Source organism: Zootoca vivipara, chromosome 12, assembly GCF_965207765.1.
Source record: "Zootoca vivipara chromosome 12, rZooViv2.hap1.1, whole genome shotgun sequence".
Taxonomy (NCBI): domain Eukaryota; kingdom Metazoa; phylum Chordata; class Lepidosauria; order Squamata; family Lacertidae; genus Zootoca; species Zootoca vivipara.
The window spans coordinates 17,048,608-17,066,920 of NC_142595.1; the positions used below are offsets into that span (position 1 = coordinate 17,048,608).

An 18,313-nucleotide genomic window follows, 5' to 3' on the forward strand; every position below is an offset into this window, starting at 1 on the left:
AATGGGCAAGAGGGAGGTATCAGGAGGCGAGACCCCAAGGCCTTGCAGAAGTACAAAGCCGCCCAATGAGGACTGAGCATGCTCAGTGGGCATGGAATGCCAGGGTGGTTCCAGGCTGTCACTATTTTCCAGTGGGATTCTATCACATACCAGGAAATCCAGGTTGTGCAATTGCAGTTGGATCGGGCAGTCTAGCACAACACACTCGCTTCCCCCAAAAGTTATGACTTTTTGCAAAAATGAAAGCGGTGGAGAAATGCACCGGAAAGTGTGGGACGACACTTGCTTTGACACAACCTCCCTGCGAAGAAATCAGAGCGAATGCACAATAAATAGCCAGCGTCCTCCATGGAAACAAACCACGATGAAGATGCAATAAACAAGTCGTCTGGAAGCACCCTGGCTGTTTTGGCAGAGGAGAGGACATGGAAAACTGAGTAGAAGAAGGATTGGCATGGGAAATTGTTAAGGAGGCCAGGGCTAGGGGCATATCAGGTTGGCCCCCCGCCAATGGTGCAAAAATCATGCCTCTCAACTCTGGCTCAGCTCCTCTGTCAAGGGCGCGAGGGACATGGGGGCGCCGAGAAAGCTCCTTGCCAAGGGAACCCAGGTATGCCTCTGGTGATGACCCATTGGAACAGCGAACAGAAGCACTCGGCACTGCAACATTATTATGTTGCAGGTCTTGCTTATCCTGTTCTGTTCCTTTCCTAAAGCCAGGGAATGGGATTAGTTCATTGACACTTGTGTGCAGCAACAGTAGACTGGATGCCAAGATTTCAGATGTTCTCCTATGGAGCAGGACATTTGATGCTGGGATGGGTGGAGGAGAGCTGAAAAGGAAGAAAGGGAGCCCAAGTCCATAACCTTTGGAAATAACTAGCATAGTCAGTCCCTGACCCCTGGCATATGCATTTGCAGCAAAGGCATGTATTTGACACACACACACCTCTTCCGGGCCCTTTATAAAATGCTTTTGGAGCCTGTCAAAGGGGTTTTGTCTCTCTTGTGCGTCACTGGGGCGCCTTAGGCAGCTCCAACTTGGCCTCAGTCACCCATCTGTAAAACGGGAATAGCACTAACCTACACCAGAAGGTTACTAAAAGGGCCAAACCTAATCAGGACTATGCGGTACTTTGCAAATTTAAATATATATATATATATATAAATGGCAATTAGTAGTTGCAAAGCATCTTGTTTATGAAATGCACTGTATAGATGATTCATGATATAATAATAGCTTACAAAATGAAGGTTTTTTCCTGGCACAGGATTTTGAAGGTTTTCATTGGTCTGAAATAAATATTCTCGGTGATAACTATAAAACTCAGTTTTTGGTGCCAGGGGCTATTCCTAGAACATGCAAAGCAACCAGACAGGCAACAGTGCCTCTGAAAAAGTACAGATGGCCTTTCTCACTCCCACCCCATATATTTGCAACAAGCAGGTTGTCTGAAGGCACATTTTGAGTTAAGAACATAAGAAGATGCCTCTTAAGAAGGCCGCAAGTTGGGCAATAAGTCGCCTCTCCTGAGTTGAGCATCTCTGCTTTCGGTACTAAAACTCTGCCTACAACAAGAGATAGGGCAATTCCCAGCCCACATGAATCCAGCCATTACCAGATACTAAACATTCTAAATGAAACTGGTGTACAGGCAATTCATCCTACTCTTCCGAGCAAATAAGGGACCATTCCAAGGTACGAAGTTCTGGTTTGCCACCTTTTGAAATAAGAAAAGTCACATTACGATCTAAAGAGCACCCTCTCACTATTTCTAGCGCACCGCTTGACACTAGAATGACAGTGAGATCATAATCACTGAGCGAGCCACAGTGATTAGTGTGTCAGTGACCAGGATTTGAACCTCCTTTTTGTATTATCCTTTTTAAAATTAAATTTCCAAAATTTCACAACTTCAAATCGAATAATTACATTGTTTCATAAACTGACTTCCTGCCCACAGCTCCACAGTGTTTTCATTCAAACCTTTTCCTACTGCTTTATATATCAAACTCTTCTCTATTACAGAAATCCCTCTAATACAGTTACTTAATCATTTTGCTACGGCTGCTTCATCTCGAATCCGGCCCGCAATTTCATTTGATTATAATACTTTCTCATATAGTCCATGAAAGGCAGGATTTTGAATCTCCATTGAGCCACAAAACATAGATCACTTCTACGCTGCCTTTTCAAGTAGGATTCAGCCATAACGCCATCTGATTTGTGTTGCACAATTATAGCTGATTTCACAATTACAATGGTACCTTGGTTTAAGAACAGCTTAGTTTATGAACAACTTGGATTAAGAACACTGCAAACCCGGAAGTAGGTGTTTTGGTTTGTGAACTTTGCCTTGGAAGCAGAACATGTTCCGCTTTCTGTTGAGTGTGTTCCATTTGTAAATTGAGTCCCTTGCTGCTATGGGAAAGCACGCCTTGGTTTAAGAACGCTTTGGTTTAAAAACAGACTTCCGGAACAGATTAAGTTTGTAAACCAAGGTACCACTGTATAACAATCCCCAAAAGGTCAGATTTTTATTTTTATTTTGCAATAGGGAAAGTGACAGGAAACTGCCCTGGAAAGAATGGGGTAACACCTGCTTTGGCTCAACGTCATCTAACCTCCCTGCGAACAAATCACCACAAATGCTGAGTAAACACCCCGGTTGCCTGGAAGCACCTTGATTGAATGACCTTTTGTTCGTCATATACTCTCAGCCTAGCCCACCTCAAAGGGATGTTGTGATGATAAAATTGTTGCACACGGTGAGGGGGTCCATGTAAGCTACCCTTAAATTCCTTGGAGAACAGGTGGGATTGAAAGACGCCTTAAGTAAAAACACGGTAAGCTCGCTTTTAAAACTTCATGCTTGCGCGTCCCCTGTTCAAATCCTTGTAACAGAGAGGCTTCTTCTGTGGCGTGCCAATTTAAATCAAGGCATTGGCAACCCTATCTGCCCACTAGAAATAAGGAACCAATGTCACACAGCAGCCACGTTATTCTGGGCTTCCTCTCTGGAACCGCTCCTTCTTATTATGAGGGATGCCATGACATATATTCATCCTAGCCCTGCTTCCTTCCACAAAGCTGCATTTAGGCTGTGGCTTCCAGGAGGGGCCTGGGAATCCAGATGTTTTGCACTGATGCAAAGAGTGGTACGGTGATGGAAACAGGTCCTGGACACTTGCTTTTGGTGAGGGGTGGTGGGGTGGGAGGAAAAATAGGCCGTTGTAATGGAAAGGAAACGTCCCCCCCTCCTTTTTTTTTTGGTAGATCAGACTTTCAGAGGCCTAGCTGGTTTTAAAAAGCATAGAGCACATGAATTGATCCTGGATTATACTGGGCCATCAAAAGTTCAGAAGGCTGGAAGCGTCGGCTTTTCATTTCTAAAACATGAATTTATAGTCTCGTATAGATTGTGTTCTATGTCCTGTCTGATGTGAAGGAGCAGTTGGAAGAGCTGGGTATGTTTAGGCTGGATAAGACTTGAGACTGAGAGGAGATGTGATAACCATCTTCAAATACCTAAAGGGCTGCCACACGGAGGATGGGAGCAAGCTTGTTTGCTGGTTTTCTTCTGCTCCAAAGTCAAGGACACGAACCAACGGCTTCAAGTTGCAAGAAAGTGGATTGTGACTAAACACCAGGAAGAACTTTCTGACAGTAAGAGCTGTTCAACAGTGGGATGGTCTCCCTTTGGAGGTTTTTAAGCAGAGGTTGGATGGCCCTCTTTCATGGACGCTTCAGCTGAGATTCCTGCATTGCAGGGAGTTGGACGAGATGACCCTTCTAACTCTACGGTTCTAGGATTTTAAGTGTGCAAGCCTGAACCTGTGCATACAGTATACTGTACAGTGGACCCTCCGGATACAAATTAAATTCGTTCCGGGGGTACGTCTGCAACCCGAAAAGTCCGTAGGCAGAGGTGCCGCTTCTGCGCATGCGGTGAAACCCGGAAGTATACACTTCCAGGTTTGCCGCGTTCGTAGGTATCCAGAGAGGTACATAACTAGAGGCTCCACTGTACCTTTGCAGCACTTTCAAAGTACATTCTTTCCCTCAAAGAATTCTGGGCACTGTAGTTTACCCCTTACCAAGTTAGCAACACACAACAAACTACAGAGCCCATAATTTTTGAGGGAAAGAATTTGGTTTAAAGATATACGGTAGTGTGTATACAGCCTGAGAGTAAAAGCATAGGGTTTTTATTTATTTGTTGTTGTTTTAAAAAAGTGTTATTGTAACTGGGTGGGGAATTGTTTGACCTCACCAGAGCATCGTGTGCCCCACCAGAGCTGTCCTCTCCAACTGCAAAAATGCATCTCAAGAAGAGCTTTGTATCATTCAAAACCTTGCTTCTGCCATTTTGAACATCAGCATAATATCATTTCCTATTTATTGATTATATTTACACCCTGTCCTACCTCCAAGGAGCTCGCTGCAAGAGACACGGTTCTCCACCCCTCACAAAATCACTGCATACACAACCATATATATTTTTACTCATGGCACCACATTCCTGCAGAATATCATAGAGCAGCAAACAGCAAGAGAAGAAAACAACAAAATATTGTTTTCCTTGGTAACATCTCGTGAAAGAAATGCATGACATCATTTGCATTCAGAATTTTGCCACCCCTGCCTCACTTCATTGGCTGCTGTTTGATGGGGGCAGAATTCTGAGTATGATGATGTCACAACATATCTTTCATTTCCCAATCAAGCCTAGAAGGCCATTTGGCTTAGTTAGTCTCTATGGTTTGGCTGCTTTCCCTCTCATTTCCTGGCGTGAAAATATTAAGCTGAGACAGACTTTATGAAACTGGCAAACTCTGAAAGCACCACGAGACTCATTCCTGCTGGCCACGCATTGCTGACTTTTCCTGTTTACATGGTTTTCCAGCTGAGATTGGGCTGCAGGCAAAGGATCCGAGCAAACTTGGGATGTTTTAAAGTGACGTTGGGGCATGCCAAGTTGTACTTGACTCAGATAACCTTTGCTGTCTATGAAAAGATGTTCTGGCCTTGTTGACTTGCTGACGGATGTACTAAAACTGTTCAGGTGCTTTCCAAGAACAAGGGGCCCTGAAATTTCACATACACCTGGACGGAGAAACTCTGATTACAGAAGGATGTGAAGATGAGATGCTTTTCCACAGCTCCCTCAAAAGTCCTGTTCATTCATTGCTCCTTAGGTGATGAACAATTATATGAGGGTCACCCCCCCCCCGGTCCACTCCTGTGGTGGCAGACCCTCCAAGTGTCCTTATTTTCCAGGGATAGACCCGGATTTATATAAGCTGTCCTGGTTTCTGATTTAATCTCAGAATGTCCCACTTTTCCGTAGGACGTCCCCATTTTCACTGGAGAAATGTTGGAGGGTGTGGAGTTATGCGACCCCCCCCCCCAAGCGAAGGAGATAAATAACTATACCTTTATTAGACATCTGAAGGCAACAATGTATAGGGAAGTTTTCAATATTTAATGTTTAATTATGTTTTATATATGTTGGAAGCCACCCAGAGTGGTTGGGACAAAAAATATTTCAAAATGTAAAAACCAAGACACCCCAAAGGTTGCTGAGCTTTAAATTGTTGGGCTTTTCTTTTATTTACAACCCCCCCCCCAAATTCAATTTTTTAACTTGCCTAAGATCCAGCACAAAGCTCCACCTTGTGGAAATTCCCCCTGGATGTCAATTCTGCCTTTGAAATCCCGTAAGTATTGCAGCCCTAGGGTGATGAAGCAACAAAAAAGGCTATTGCTATTCTAGGCTGCATCAACAGTAGTGTCCAGATCAAGGGAAGTCATAGCACTGCTCTATTCTGCCTTGGTCAGACCACAGCTAGAACAAAAATGATTTTGTTATTCCTGGGGCAGAGGAGAAGAAGGTGCCAACCTCATTCCATATATATAATGTGGGATGGATTTTAATAGGTAGGAGAGGATATATTAATTGCAATTCATTCCTCCAGGCTCCACCTGTGTGGGTTGACCATACACTAAGAAGAGTTAAATATCCCATCCTTAACAGAGAAATGGAAAGCATATAGGAATAGGCTGTGAAGCCTTATTTTAATTAATTTCTGCTGCAAAGCAAGCTGGCCCCCACTTTTCTTACAAAGTATCAGAAAACAGGCTGAAAAGTAAGTTTAAAGTATGATTTACTTACTCATAGTCTTGCATTGGTTCTCAGCTACAGCAGCAGCAAAAATTATGCAGGTAAAATATTTACTGTATATTTACAGTAAAAAAACAAAAAACTCAGGCATGTGCCTGAGCTGGAGCAAGCGGAAGACATATCTGCCTTCATTGCTGGTTGAGGGAAGAGGGAGAGGACAGAAAGGAACAGGAAATACATATTTTATACTTCCTGCTCAAGAGAGGAGGGGAAATGACATCATACAAAGTCCTCTCTACTACGGTAGTTACATTTCTGCCTATCAGCAAGTTACATTTCTGCCTATCAGCAATACAGCTCTGTGGTCAGTTGACCCTAAGCTTACTAACCAGCAAGAATATGCCTTGTTGGATTTGACTGCAACCTGCCACACAGAAGCTGGAAACAGACTCACTAACCCATCTGCAGCTGAAAAATGTAGTTTTTTTCTCAATCCAGAATCATTAGATCCTGCCACCCACAATGCCAGGGGTGGTTAATTAATATGCACTTGAAAGTCCGCCCCTTGATTAGGTTATCTACAGCTTTTCCTCTCCCTAGGTGAACAAAGGAGAAAGTGGTGTTTTCAAATTGACACACTGCAGGTTAGTACAGGAATCTACCTACAATGGATATTTTCAGATTGACAATTTTATTTTCAGATTGACACCAGTTTCTCCAGAAGCACTTTTCAGGGGGGGGAATTGAAATAGATTTATTATTATTATTATTATTATTATTATTATTATTATTATTATTATTATTATTATAATATCTATACTGCCCTTCATCCGAGGACAACAGGGTGGTTCACAGCATAAAAACACAAAAATACATCACACCTAGATTGCATGTGGACCACGTAGGAAAAAACAAGCGCTCAGCCTCCATCGATTGTAGGATAAGATGTCATGTGTACAGAGTGGCTGAAGCTGACTAGATTGGCAGCTGTATCTTGCTTCGTGACTGGCAATGGGATAGCAGCATCATGCACTGAACCTCAGGCTGAGTGCACACCATACCTTTAAAGTGCCTTCAAAGGATATCACCCAGCGCCAAGAGAATCCTGGGAGCTGCAGTTTGTTAAGGGAGCTGAGAATTGTAGCTCTGTGAGGGGGGGAAACTACAGTTCCCAGGATGCTTTGGGAAGGGGCTGCTTTGAGTGTGCTTGCAGTGTGCAGCTTGCAGGGACGCGGGTGGTGCTGTGGTGGTCTAAACCACTGACCATCTTGGGCTTGCTGATCGGAAGGTCAGCGGTTCGAATCCGCATGATGGGGTGAGCTCCCGTTGCTCTGTCCCAGCTCCTGCCAACCTAGCAGTTCGAAAACATACCAGTGCAAGTTTACCTTCCCGCTGTGGCGGGAAGGTAAATGGCGTTTCCATGCGCTCTAGTTTCCGTCACGGTGTCCCATTGCGCCAGAAGAAGCGGTTTAGTCATGCTGGCCACATGACCCAGAAAGCTGTCTGTGGACAAACACTGACTCCCTCGACCTGAAAGCGAGATGAGCGCGGCAACCCCACAGTCGTCTTTGACTTGACTTAATCGTCCAGGGGTCCTTTACCTTTACCTTTTACCTTGCAGTGTGTATGCAGCCTCAGTGAAGCCTAGTGGCTACCTTATTTGAGGGCATCTTACCAGAAACCACCCAAAATGTAGATGAGTGATGGTATACCAAGAACAGGTGCTGGCTGAAACAACAGGAAGTTAGTAGGAATCAGGCTGTCCAGGTTTGCAGCCATTGCAGAGGCTGGGGGCTTGGGGAGGCCTCTTCTTCCTTAAAACTATGTGAGTTCCCCCTCCTTGAATTTTCAGCTTTCATGTCAAGGCAGTGAGACTCCACGCTTTTAATTTATGGGGTTATAAAGAAAAGCTCACAGACAGTATTCTCCTCAATTGCTCACTAAGAAGTGATAGAATTAAATAACTGTAAAACACATCGAGCTCTTTCTGCTTGTTGTTCTGGCTGCTATGCATTGATTTCCATCCCTGTTAGATCCTCGCACCACAAACACTCAAAGGCTGCCACTCAAAGAAATGAATGTGTGACTCAACCACAAGGCATCAGAAGGGGAAAAAATGACAAAGAAATGGTCTTTCTAGCTATATCTATATCTAGCTTTGTCTTGAACCCAGCGAAGTCCATTTCTCCGACAGCTGTCTCATGAGGCAGGCTCTGACACTTCTAATAGTTGAAAACCTTAAAAATAAAGGCAGAGCTAGAAGGATGATTCATCTGCTTTGCCTATTTCAGAGCGAAGATGCAAGTAGGGGATGTCATCCATGAGCTGTTCCGAAGTTTCCATGGGTATGAGCACATTACTGCTTTCTCCCGTACGTTCCCACGGCTAGCTTTTGAAGCAGCATACATACATACACCATTAGCCGCACTCCTGTAGTTTCTTGAGAAATGTGACTGTTCGGTGTGGGTTTCCCCCTTCAAACCAGCTTTAACTGGCCTAGAAAACTTAAGCTGTGTTCACTTCGTATTTAAGCCTTTGTGCACATATGCACAGAAGTTCAGCATGGAATTGCAGAGACAGGGAAATAATTCAAGTTATGTGCGCCAGGTGAAAACATCTCCTCCTCTCTGTAGAACAATACTGTGAAAATGCAACTTGAAATGCAGGCGGGGACAACCTCACTGTGTTTTAAGTCCCTAATGCGAACATATCATGAAAGTTATAGAACCATGGAACTGTAGAATTGGAAGGGACCCATGGAGTCAAATCCCCAGCAAAGAATCTAAAGAATTCCTGACAAGCCAGGCACAAACTCCCTAGATCAGTGGTTTTCAACCAGGGTGCCGTGAATGATGGTCAGGGGTCCCACGGGCAACACTGGCTCCTGTCCCTCTTTCCTTCCCCCCCTCTTTCGATGCCCTCTCACATCTCTGCCTCCCCAAGGCTTGCACAGCTGTTTGATGCAGCAGTCCTGGCTACAAGCTCCAGAGGCAAATTGTGCCTCTGGAGCTGGCCAGTGGGTGCTGGTTGCCAGGAGCTGAAGCAAGCAGGTAAGGGAGCCCAGCTAGCCAGTCCAGCAGCCTTTGCTGTTGGGGATGGACAGACAAGTCCCAGGCCCCTGTGGGGCAGTGTGAGGAAGCACCTGTCTTTGGGGTGGGCAGCTCAGAGACAGGGGTGGCAGCAGCGGCTGCCCGGGGGACTCCCAAGGAGAGGGGAGAGGAGGCTGAGGGAACACTCCACAGGGGAGGCTGATCGAGAAAGGGTGAGAGGCTGCCCGCTCTGCAGGCAAGGGTTGACATAACCGGGCCCCTGAGCCCCACAGGGGTGCCGCAGAAAGAATTTAGTTGGTCAAGGCAGCCGTGGACTGCCCTAAATGAAGGCAAGCATAGAAAATAAAGTGACAGCGTGTGGCCTGGTGTCCCCTAAAGCTGTGATCTCTAAACGAAGGGTGGCATATAAATTTAATAAATAATAATAATAATAAGCTCCCAGCTAAAACTGTTCCACTGTATCATCAATTGTGTCTGTAGCTCATTCACAGGAAAATGACATTTCTCTCACACAGTCCTTGGATGGTGAGTCTGTTCTCAGTTAAAGGCAACTCTCCTAAATCTAAACTGGTGATTAATTCACTAACCGCAACAAAACACCTAGCAGAGATACAAATTCGGGGGCAATGCTATGCAATTAACCCAGATGCCAACGCTATTTCAGGAGCTAATAACATCCTCCATACCATCTGGGTCTCATTCGCCCTTTCATCCCAAAACAGGAAAAATGGCATCACCTGCCAACAGTGCCTTTCTGATGTCTATGTCGGACAAACAGGTCTGTCTCTGTGCAAATAAAGAAATAAATAGACACAGATCTTTCATTTTTAAAAAGGGTAACATTCATATAGGAGGGCATTTCAGCATCTCAGGACTTCCTGCTGCTGCCCTCAAAGTCCTCGTTCTTCAACCCAAGAAGCATATCAGCAAATTTGATTAGACTCAGTCCGAACCTAATCAGAACTGTGGGCTTCTTTCCTTCTTCTCATGTGAAACTAGTATAACAAAGCATAGCTAAATTACAATGGCTTCTTTGAACTGTTCAATCCGTTCTTACATTATTTCAGACCCTCCGAGTGTCACTATTTTCCAGGGACAGTCCCAGATTTACAGAACCCGTCCCGGTTTCTGATTTGATCATGGAATGTCCCGCTTTTCCTTAAAATGTCCCTATTTTTATTATTATTTTGTTGGAGGGTATGGAGTTATGCGACCCTTGAGCCAATGAGATAAGTAACTATACAACCTTTAGAAGACATCTGAAGGCAGCCCTACATAGTTTAATGTTTAATTATGTTTTTATATACCGGTATGTTGGAAGCTGCCCAGAGTGGCTGGGGCAACCCAGACAGTGGGGCAGGGTATAACAACAACAAGAACAAGAACAACACATCCCTATTTTCGTCGGAGAAATGTTGGAGGGCATGTTATATACATCTTGGTTCTGCATATGGCAAGTCACAAATTTTCCCCTTGCATTTCACTGCCTTTTGGCCCAGTTCCTCATACACACAGACGGAGAACAGCACTTTATGCATCAGATCAAGCTGCCACAAGACTCTTTCTTTCTTTCTTTTTTGGAGGGCTGTGTGTTCAAAAATGTGTGTATCTTTTCTCCAAATCGTACCTTGTCAATACAACATGGGATGTCTACGACACCTTTCTGCTCTATGACTGCTCAGTTCAAGACATCGACAGGAGCTCACACAATTTGAGAATATAAGGACAGCCTTCCTGGATCAGTCCAAGAGTCCATGCAGCTTCACCTCCTGTTTCCAATAGTGATCATTCTAGATGCCTCTGCAAAGCAGAGCTTGGAGGCAGTTTCCCACTGCTACGAGTTGCCTTTCACTCCCCATATCCTGTGGCACAATGGGTTAGTGTGCTTGGCTGCTAACCAGAAGGTTGGTGGTTCAAGCCCCCCCCCCCAGGGACAGCTGTGGGCAGGATTCCTGCACTGCAGGGATGGACTAGATGGTGCTTAGGGGCCTTTCCAACTTGATGAGTCTATGAGTCTAACACCCACCCAGCAACTGGTATTCAGAGGAATATTGCCTCTGAACCTTGAGGGTCCCATTTAGTTATCCTGCACTTGGATCCCTTTTATGCTCTTGGAGCAGTTCACAATTAAAGCACAAAAACAGCCATTAAAAAAAGCTCAAACTACAGATACAACCAGCAGGGGAAACAGTAAGGACTATAAATCCATGGATAGACCTGCCTTCCACAAACCCATTTTAAAACTGTCTACACCTCTTGGCTGCGCATCTTGAGGCAGTGAATTCACACTTGTTGTTGCCATGTGCACACTGCAAATGCGTTTAGTGCCACATACGCACACAGAAGGAAACGGATGCACCATCTCTGTTGTTGCAGCGACATGCCTGAATCTTGCTTTCATGCACACAGGAACTGGTCCCCATTCACACCTGCTGAAAAGTGCCCAAGTAGACACTTCTGCACTTTTGCTCCCATGCACACGCAAAAGCAGCGAGGAAACCGGTGCGTTCTTCTCAGGGCAGCCAGCATGGCCCTTGCATGTGAGGCCAGCAACTTTGTCTTCAGCCCAAACTGTGCTCTTAATGAACCACTCATCTGAGTGATTCATTACAAGCGCTGGCTGCCATTTCTCACCACCCACAGCGAATTTAGCTGGGCAGTTTTGTAACATCAATCTGAAATGCCACATAGATGGGAGTTGGTGGTTGCCATCATTGTCACACACAACGGCACCTGGTTATTTGAACAAGCTCACTATGCGGACAGAAGAACACAAACATACACATAACGGGATCACTGACACACACACACACACATGGACTTTTATATTCTGCTATACATACAAGGGCAAGGTAAAGGTAAAGGGACCCCTGACCATTAGGTCCAGTCGTGACCGACTCTGGGGTTGCGCGCTCATCTCGCATTATTGGCCGAGGGAGCCGGCGTATAGCTTCCAGGTCATGTGGCCAGCATGACAAAGCCGCTTCTGGCAAACCAGAGCAGCACATGGAAACGCCGTTTACCTTCCCGCTGTAGCGGTTCCTATTTATCTACTTGCATTTGACGTGCTTTCGAACTGCTAGGTTGGCAGGAGCTGGGACCAAGCGACGGGAGCTCACCCCGTCACAGGGATTCAAACCGCCGACCTTCTGATCAGCAAGCCCTAGGCTCAGTGGTTTAACCACAGCGCCACCTGGGTCCCAAGGTGGGTCCCAAGGGCAAGACATCCTGGCAAATGTCGGGATAGAAGAACATATACAGTACTTAAAAAGAAGTCTCCCTACAATGCTTTTAATCATTGAATCAGGTGGTCTGCCTGCCTTTTAAAAATAATATATTGTGTGTGTCTTAAATCTCTGCATGGATCTGATATATATTCTGCTCCAGTGGAGGTGGGCTTGTCATTTAAGCCCCCAGCCAATCAGTGTAGTGCACAGCCAGCTTCTGCCCCAAATACACAAAACCACTTTCTTCCAATGGGTATCCTGGGGCAAAGGCTGTAAGTAGGAGCACAATTTGCTGAGGAGCGAGTCTGTGCAGCAGCTCTGCAGATGAAACATTTGGAAGCAACGTCCCTGCCACATGCTTGTTCAAAAGGGTAATTCACACGGTGAAGCCAATCCCAGTGGGCTCCTGCTGCGGGTTTAAGCATGGCATGGCATGCTGGATTTCCAAAACATGTGGACAGCGCAACTCAAAATAACCTGAAGAAAAGGAAACCTTTACAAAATTGGCTGAACCTGGCAAACCAACGTCGGACCATTTACAAAACTGGTGCAAAATCGCCAGAAGTGCACACGGGCAATTTGATGTGTACGCAGGCACATTGCAAGGCTGTGCGCACAAGAATTGCACAGAATTGTGGTGCACAGCGGTGACCAACTGCACACACAGGCACCAGCACACCTGCTCACACTCATTGCTGCGAGCGCTACCATCTGAATGCACACACGTGCGTTTTTGCACGGATGGAGGACTTCCATATACTGATAAATATTCCTGTCTGGCATGTACTTACTCTAAACCCTTTCTGTTTGCAGGCCCAAGTAATTTCGGTACACTTGTGCACATACTGAATCATGTATCCCTCGCCCCTATGCCAACACCCAACACTTCCGCGTCCATCCTGCTCATAAATGTTAACAGGCATGCACATGCACCTCATTCCCACCTTATCACATTTGATCCTGATTTCGCACACCTGTCTACACACCTTCACAGATCGGATCCCTATTCACCATTGCCTCCCCTTGCATGCTCACAACAGCTCCCCTCAAGCTGCCTGAGCATGCCTGGATCCCTGGTCCATTCACAGATGCACACTCCCATGCATGCTCTCTGCCAGGCACATCCCCGGCATTCACCCCACTCCTGTCCACACTTTGCACACAGTGTCACACGAGGGTGGCACTGCCCCGGAAGGTGTGGGTAGTACCTGCTGCTTGCCTCTCCTTTGCTGACCCCACAGCCTCCTCCTGCAGCAGCCAGAGCAGGACAAGGGCTCCCCACGAAATCTTCAGCGATTCAGGGTGCATCCCTGTGACCCTCCAAAGCACCACCTTTTCTTGGCAACAACTTTCCGCTCTGCCTCCCCAAGCAGTTTCTTCCCTCGGCTCCCGGGCTCCCTCTTCTCTCAGCAGTTGCCACCTCCAGGCTCCTGGCGAGGAATGAGCAGATCCCGCAAGATTCCTCCTGGTCCGTGAAGGAATTCGACTGGCAGAAAACCCAGCATTTGGGGGCTGCAGCAAGCAACTGTCAAAGCTCAGCTGAGCAGGGCTTGGAATGGGAGGGAGGGGGAGAGACACAGAGAAGCAAAGGAGGTGGATGAAACAGGGGGAGTGCCTGCCCTCTGGTGGCCAGTTGGGAGCATAGCCATGCAATGCTGTTCAGTGAGAAATGAATGCAAAAAAAGAGAGAAAAGGAAGTCTTGAGGCATTTTCGCATATTTGGCTTAAACCAATTTGCGCCTAAACCGGCCTGCAACACCTACATCGCCCGCGTTGCGCAGTTGCTGTCCCATGTGATACAAGTGGGAAAGATGCTCAGATCCACGTTTGTCTTGTGTGGAACTGGTTTCCGGGTTGGATCCAGCACCTTAAATGGGCAGGATCAACACTTGAGCTTTGAAAAACAGGGGTGGGGAGGAAATGCTCTCCTTAGCAGACAACTTGGATCAAAAGACATCAACAGGGTGCCCTAAAATTAGAGTTTCGTTTCTGCAAGGCCTTTAGACCCTTTCATTTCCGAGAGACTCAAACGTGGAACACTGTCACTTCCTTAATATGTTCCTTATTTCTGGCCAAGATAGCAATAAATAATAAAGTGTGGTCCTGGAGTTAGTTACAAGTTCCCCTTTCCATAATAATAATAATAATAATATATTTATAGCCCACCCATCTGGCTGGGTTTCCCCAGCCACTCTGGGCGGCTCCCAACATATTAAAAACAGACAAAAACATCAAGCATTAAAAACTTTCCTAAACAGGGCTGCCTTCAGATGTCTTCTAAGTCAGATATTTGTTTATTTCCTTGACATCTGATGGGAGGGTGTTCCACAGGGCAGGCGCCACTACCGAGAAGGCCCTCTGCCTGGTTCCCTGTAACCTCACTTCTCGCAGTGAGGGAACCGCCAGAAGGCCCTTGGTGCTTGACCTCAGTGTCCGGGCAGAACGATGGGGGTGGAGAAGCTCCTTCAGGTATACTGGGCCGAGGCCGTTTAGGGCTTTAAAGGTCAGCACCAACACTTTGAATTGTGCTCAGACACGTACCGGGAGCTAATGTAGGTCAAAGCACTAAAAATGAAGGCAACTACACATGTCCCTCAACTCAAAAGCTCATACGTCCCTGAACTCCCAAATGAATGTATTGCATTGTATATTTTATATCTCCACGACTGGGGACTCACCCCTTCAAATCACAAAAATAAAGTTATTCGGTCATGGTCATTTGGCTTGCAGAATGCCCATAAATGCATGGTGACATCTTGAAATTATTTTTTTAAAAAGGAGTAAGTGGGGTTGCTCACCACAAAATCTCCTCTGGGCCATGACAAATCATACAGAAAGTAAACAGATGAGTGGCACCTGCAAGATGCATCCTGCTGTTATAAAATCATATTGGGGGGGGGGGGTTTGCAGGACACCATTATTAATGAACAGAGAGGGGTGACAGAATTTGACAGCTGCAATACCCAGAATCCTGTTCAATGCCATCTTCCCTGTCTCCCCACCCCGGGACCCTGCCTGAAGGAAGGCTTAAGGATCTGCATATGCACAACAGTTAGCATAAACTCACACATTTCCCCTCTCCACCTCCCCTCCGCCCAGAACAAAACAATGTTTCCAGAAGAAGGGGGGGGGGGGAAACCGCCCAAATCCAAAGTGACACTTTTCTACTCAAGTTAATAATACAGCCTATTATATGTTCTCTTACCATGAAATCTCTATCCGCTGCCTCTGTATTAGAATTGCTGTTTTATATCTTAGAACTGTATATGTCAGGACTGCTACCTTTTAATTAGATATCCCTGCATTAGGTATGTTTTCCAGGTATATTTTCTGTATGAACCCTGTATGATCTCAACCCACCTGAACCTTGCCCTACTACCACCCTATACCCATTCAAGGACACACGGACAATAGAGGGATTAGCTGGAACAACTTTATTCAAATATATTGCCATCCTCAACGTAGCCCACCCTTCCATGGCCTGGAGGAAAACACTGCCGGGCGGACTTCCACCCCATGGAAATCGCCAGGAACTGCCCCACCTCTGCACCCATCTCGACTGATTGCCCTTCCTGCCAAACAACAGGGAGCACCATCAGCGACAGGAGAAGAGCAATTGACATCTCTCCATCTGAAAGGAAAAGTCATCTCCGCACCCAGCTAATCCGATCCCCCACCCGTTGCCCTTGTCTCCCCCTCCCTCCCAGTCCAGAGATTTCCATGCAGGGACAGGAGGGTATATAAGGGGACTTTACCATTTCCCGGGGTTCCTTCCTTCTTTCCAGAGGCAGGGACCCTACAGCTGTAGCTTTGCATTCTGCAATAAAGGGATCAGTTTGTTTTTCCTGACAGCATCGTGTGGTCTCTGTCATTTTCCCGGCGGAGCTGAACTTAGTGCAAATTTTGGAGCTTCCGACCCGCGTCTGTCCTTCTTAAAAGGCAACGCATTTTGGGGCACATTTTTCATAACACTGCCTTGCCCAGAGCTTCCTGTGGATGCATGGCCTGGAGAAGGGCATCTATGCACAACAAAAATGGCAGGAGTAAATACGAAACCCCAAAGTAACAAAACCACCACAAAATGTGCTTTCCGCTGCAGGAATGCTCTTCCAATAGAGATGCAGCCGGTGCCTTTTGATTTAATCTTCCAATGTCTGCTGAAAACTTTTCTGTGCCACTAGGCTTATGTAGGCAACTAAGAAAATCTTTCATAGTTAATGTTCTCTGGTATTTGTGGGGGTTTTTTTAACCTGGATGTTGTTGTTTTTTGTATGTGTGTCCATACTTGTGTACTATTGTTGTAAACTGCTTTGATGTTTTTATGATTTTACAAATATTGTTATAAAGAAATAAATGCATAAAGCGTCTTGTGCTTTGCCATGAAGAATTTCTGCCTGCGTGCAGTTGCAAAATGTTCTGGAGCCTTACCAGAAAAAAAAAAGGTCATTTCACCAGAGGCTTAATGAGGATTTCTAGTCTTGAATAACAACTCCTAACCCCTCCGTGCTAATGCCATTTATGGGTGTGAAAGAAAATGGTAAGGAAATAATTTGTGGCACCTTAAAGATCAGCACATGGCAGATGCTTTTGTGAACTCAGGTCATAATAAATGCCCCAGTCTGTAAGATGCCACAACATTCTTTGCTGTTTCTCCTGCAAAACAAACCGTCTCTGGAAGTTGTTACCATGGGTGCAGAAGTGTCTCATTCACCTATTTGATTTTTTCTGCGACACAAATTAGTCACAGCGTGGGGATGTTTTGGTGAGTTCTCTTCACAAAGTGAAGCAAGGAGAAGGAGGAGGCGGAAGAAGAATTGAATGACTAGGACATGAATGAACTGTAGCATGGGGCCTAGCAAGTTAACAGGAGCTAATCCTCAAGAAGAAAAACTGGAGCACAACAGCTCACCAGGAAGCTACAGCCTCCATATCCTAATCCAGGGGTCAGCAACCTTTTTCAGCCGTGGGTCAGTCCACCATCCCTCAGACCATGTGGTGGGCCGGACTGTATTTTGAAAAGAAAAGAAAAAGAAAGAATTCCTATGCCCCACAAATAACCCAGAGATGCATTTTAAATAAAAGCACACATTCTACTTATGTAAAAACACCAGGCAGGCCCCACAAATAACTCAGAGATGCATGTTAACTTAAAGGACACATTCTACTCATGTAAAAACATGCTGATTCCCAGACCGTCCGCGGGCTGGATTGAGAAGGCGATTGGACCACATCCGGCCCATGGGCCTTAGGTTGCCTACCCTTGTCCTAAGGGCAAGCAGCAGATAACTACTGTTTTGAATACAAGTCTTCTACATGGGAACATGGTGAGAGAAGGCCTGGTCTTTGCACAAGGGACACTGCCTGGGACTAAGCATCACATCCACACCAAACGTTTAAAACCCATGGCTTCCCCCAAAGAACCCTGGGAGCTGTAGTTTGTTATTGGTTTTGGGAATGAAGTTCACTACAATTTTTACTCCTATCACAGCACGTGGATGGAATAGGATGCCCCTATTTTCTTTGGAAACAGGCAGAGGGCCTTCTCCATAGTGGTGCCTGCCCTGAGCAGGGCCGGATTTAGGTTCCTTGAGGCCCTAAGCTACTGAAGGTAATGGGGCCCTTTATATGTCCAGCTGTCCTTTGTCAACAACAAATTGTCGCTGGTTTTTTGTGTTGAATATATGCTATATGGTAATTTATGGACCTAATAGGCAACCAGTCCATGCAGAATGTAGGCACCCTATATAAAGAAATGAGCAAACCGGTGATATTTTAGGGAGCAGGCTAGCAGGCGGGGCCCATGACTTACATCATAGGAGCCTACACAACACAAAGCAAAACACTGTTGCAGTATGTAGGTTTTATTTTATTTGTTTTTTATCTTATATTTTGGAAATGCACATCCAGGTGT

The 18,313-nt window shown here is 45.8% G+C and overlaps 1 protein-coding gene across 1 annotated transcript in view; it reads right to left on the minus strand.

Moving 5' to 3' along the window:
• Positions 1 to 13,966, minus strand: part of PLXDC1 (plexin domain containing 1) — a 62,848-nt gene extending 48,882 nt beyond the window's left edge. Inside the window, exon 1 of the mRNA XM_035134960.3 lies at positions 13,611 to 13,966. Coding sequence (XP_034990851.3) covers positions 13,611 to 13,710 — 100 coding nt within the window. The 5' untranslated portion in view covers positions 13,711 to 13,966. The remainder of the gene's footprint in view (positions 1 to 13,610) is intronic.
• Between the last annotated feature and the right edge of the window lie 4,347 nt (positions 13,967 to 18,313).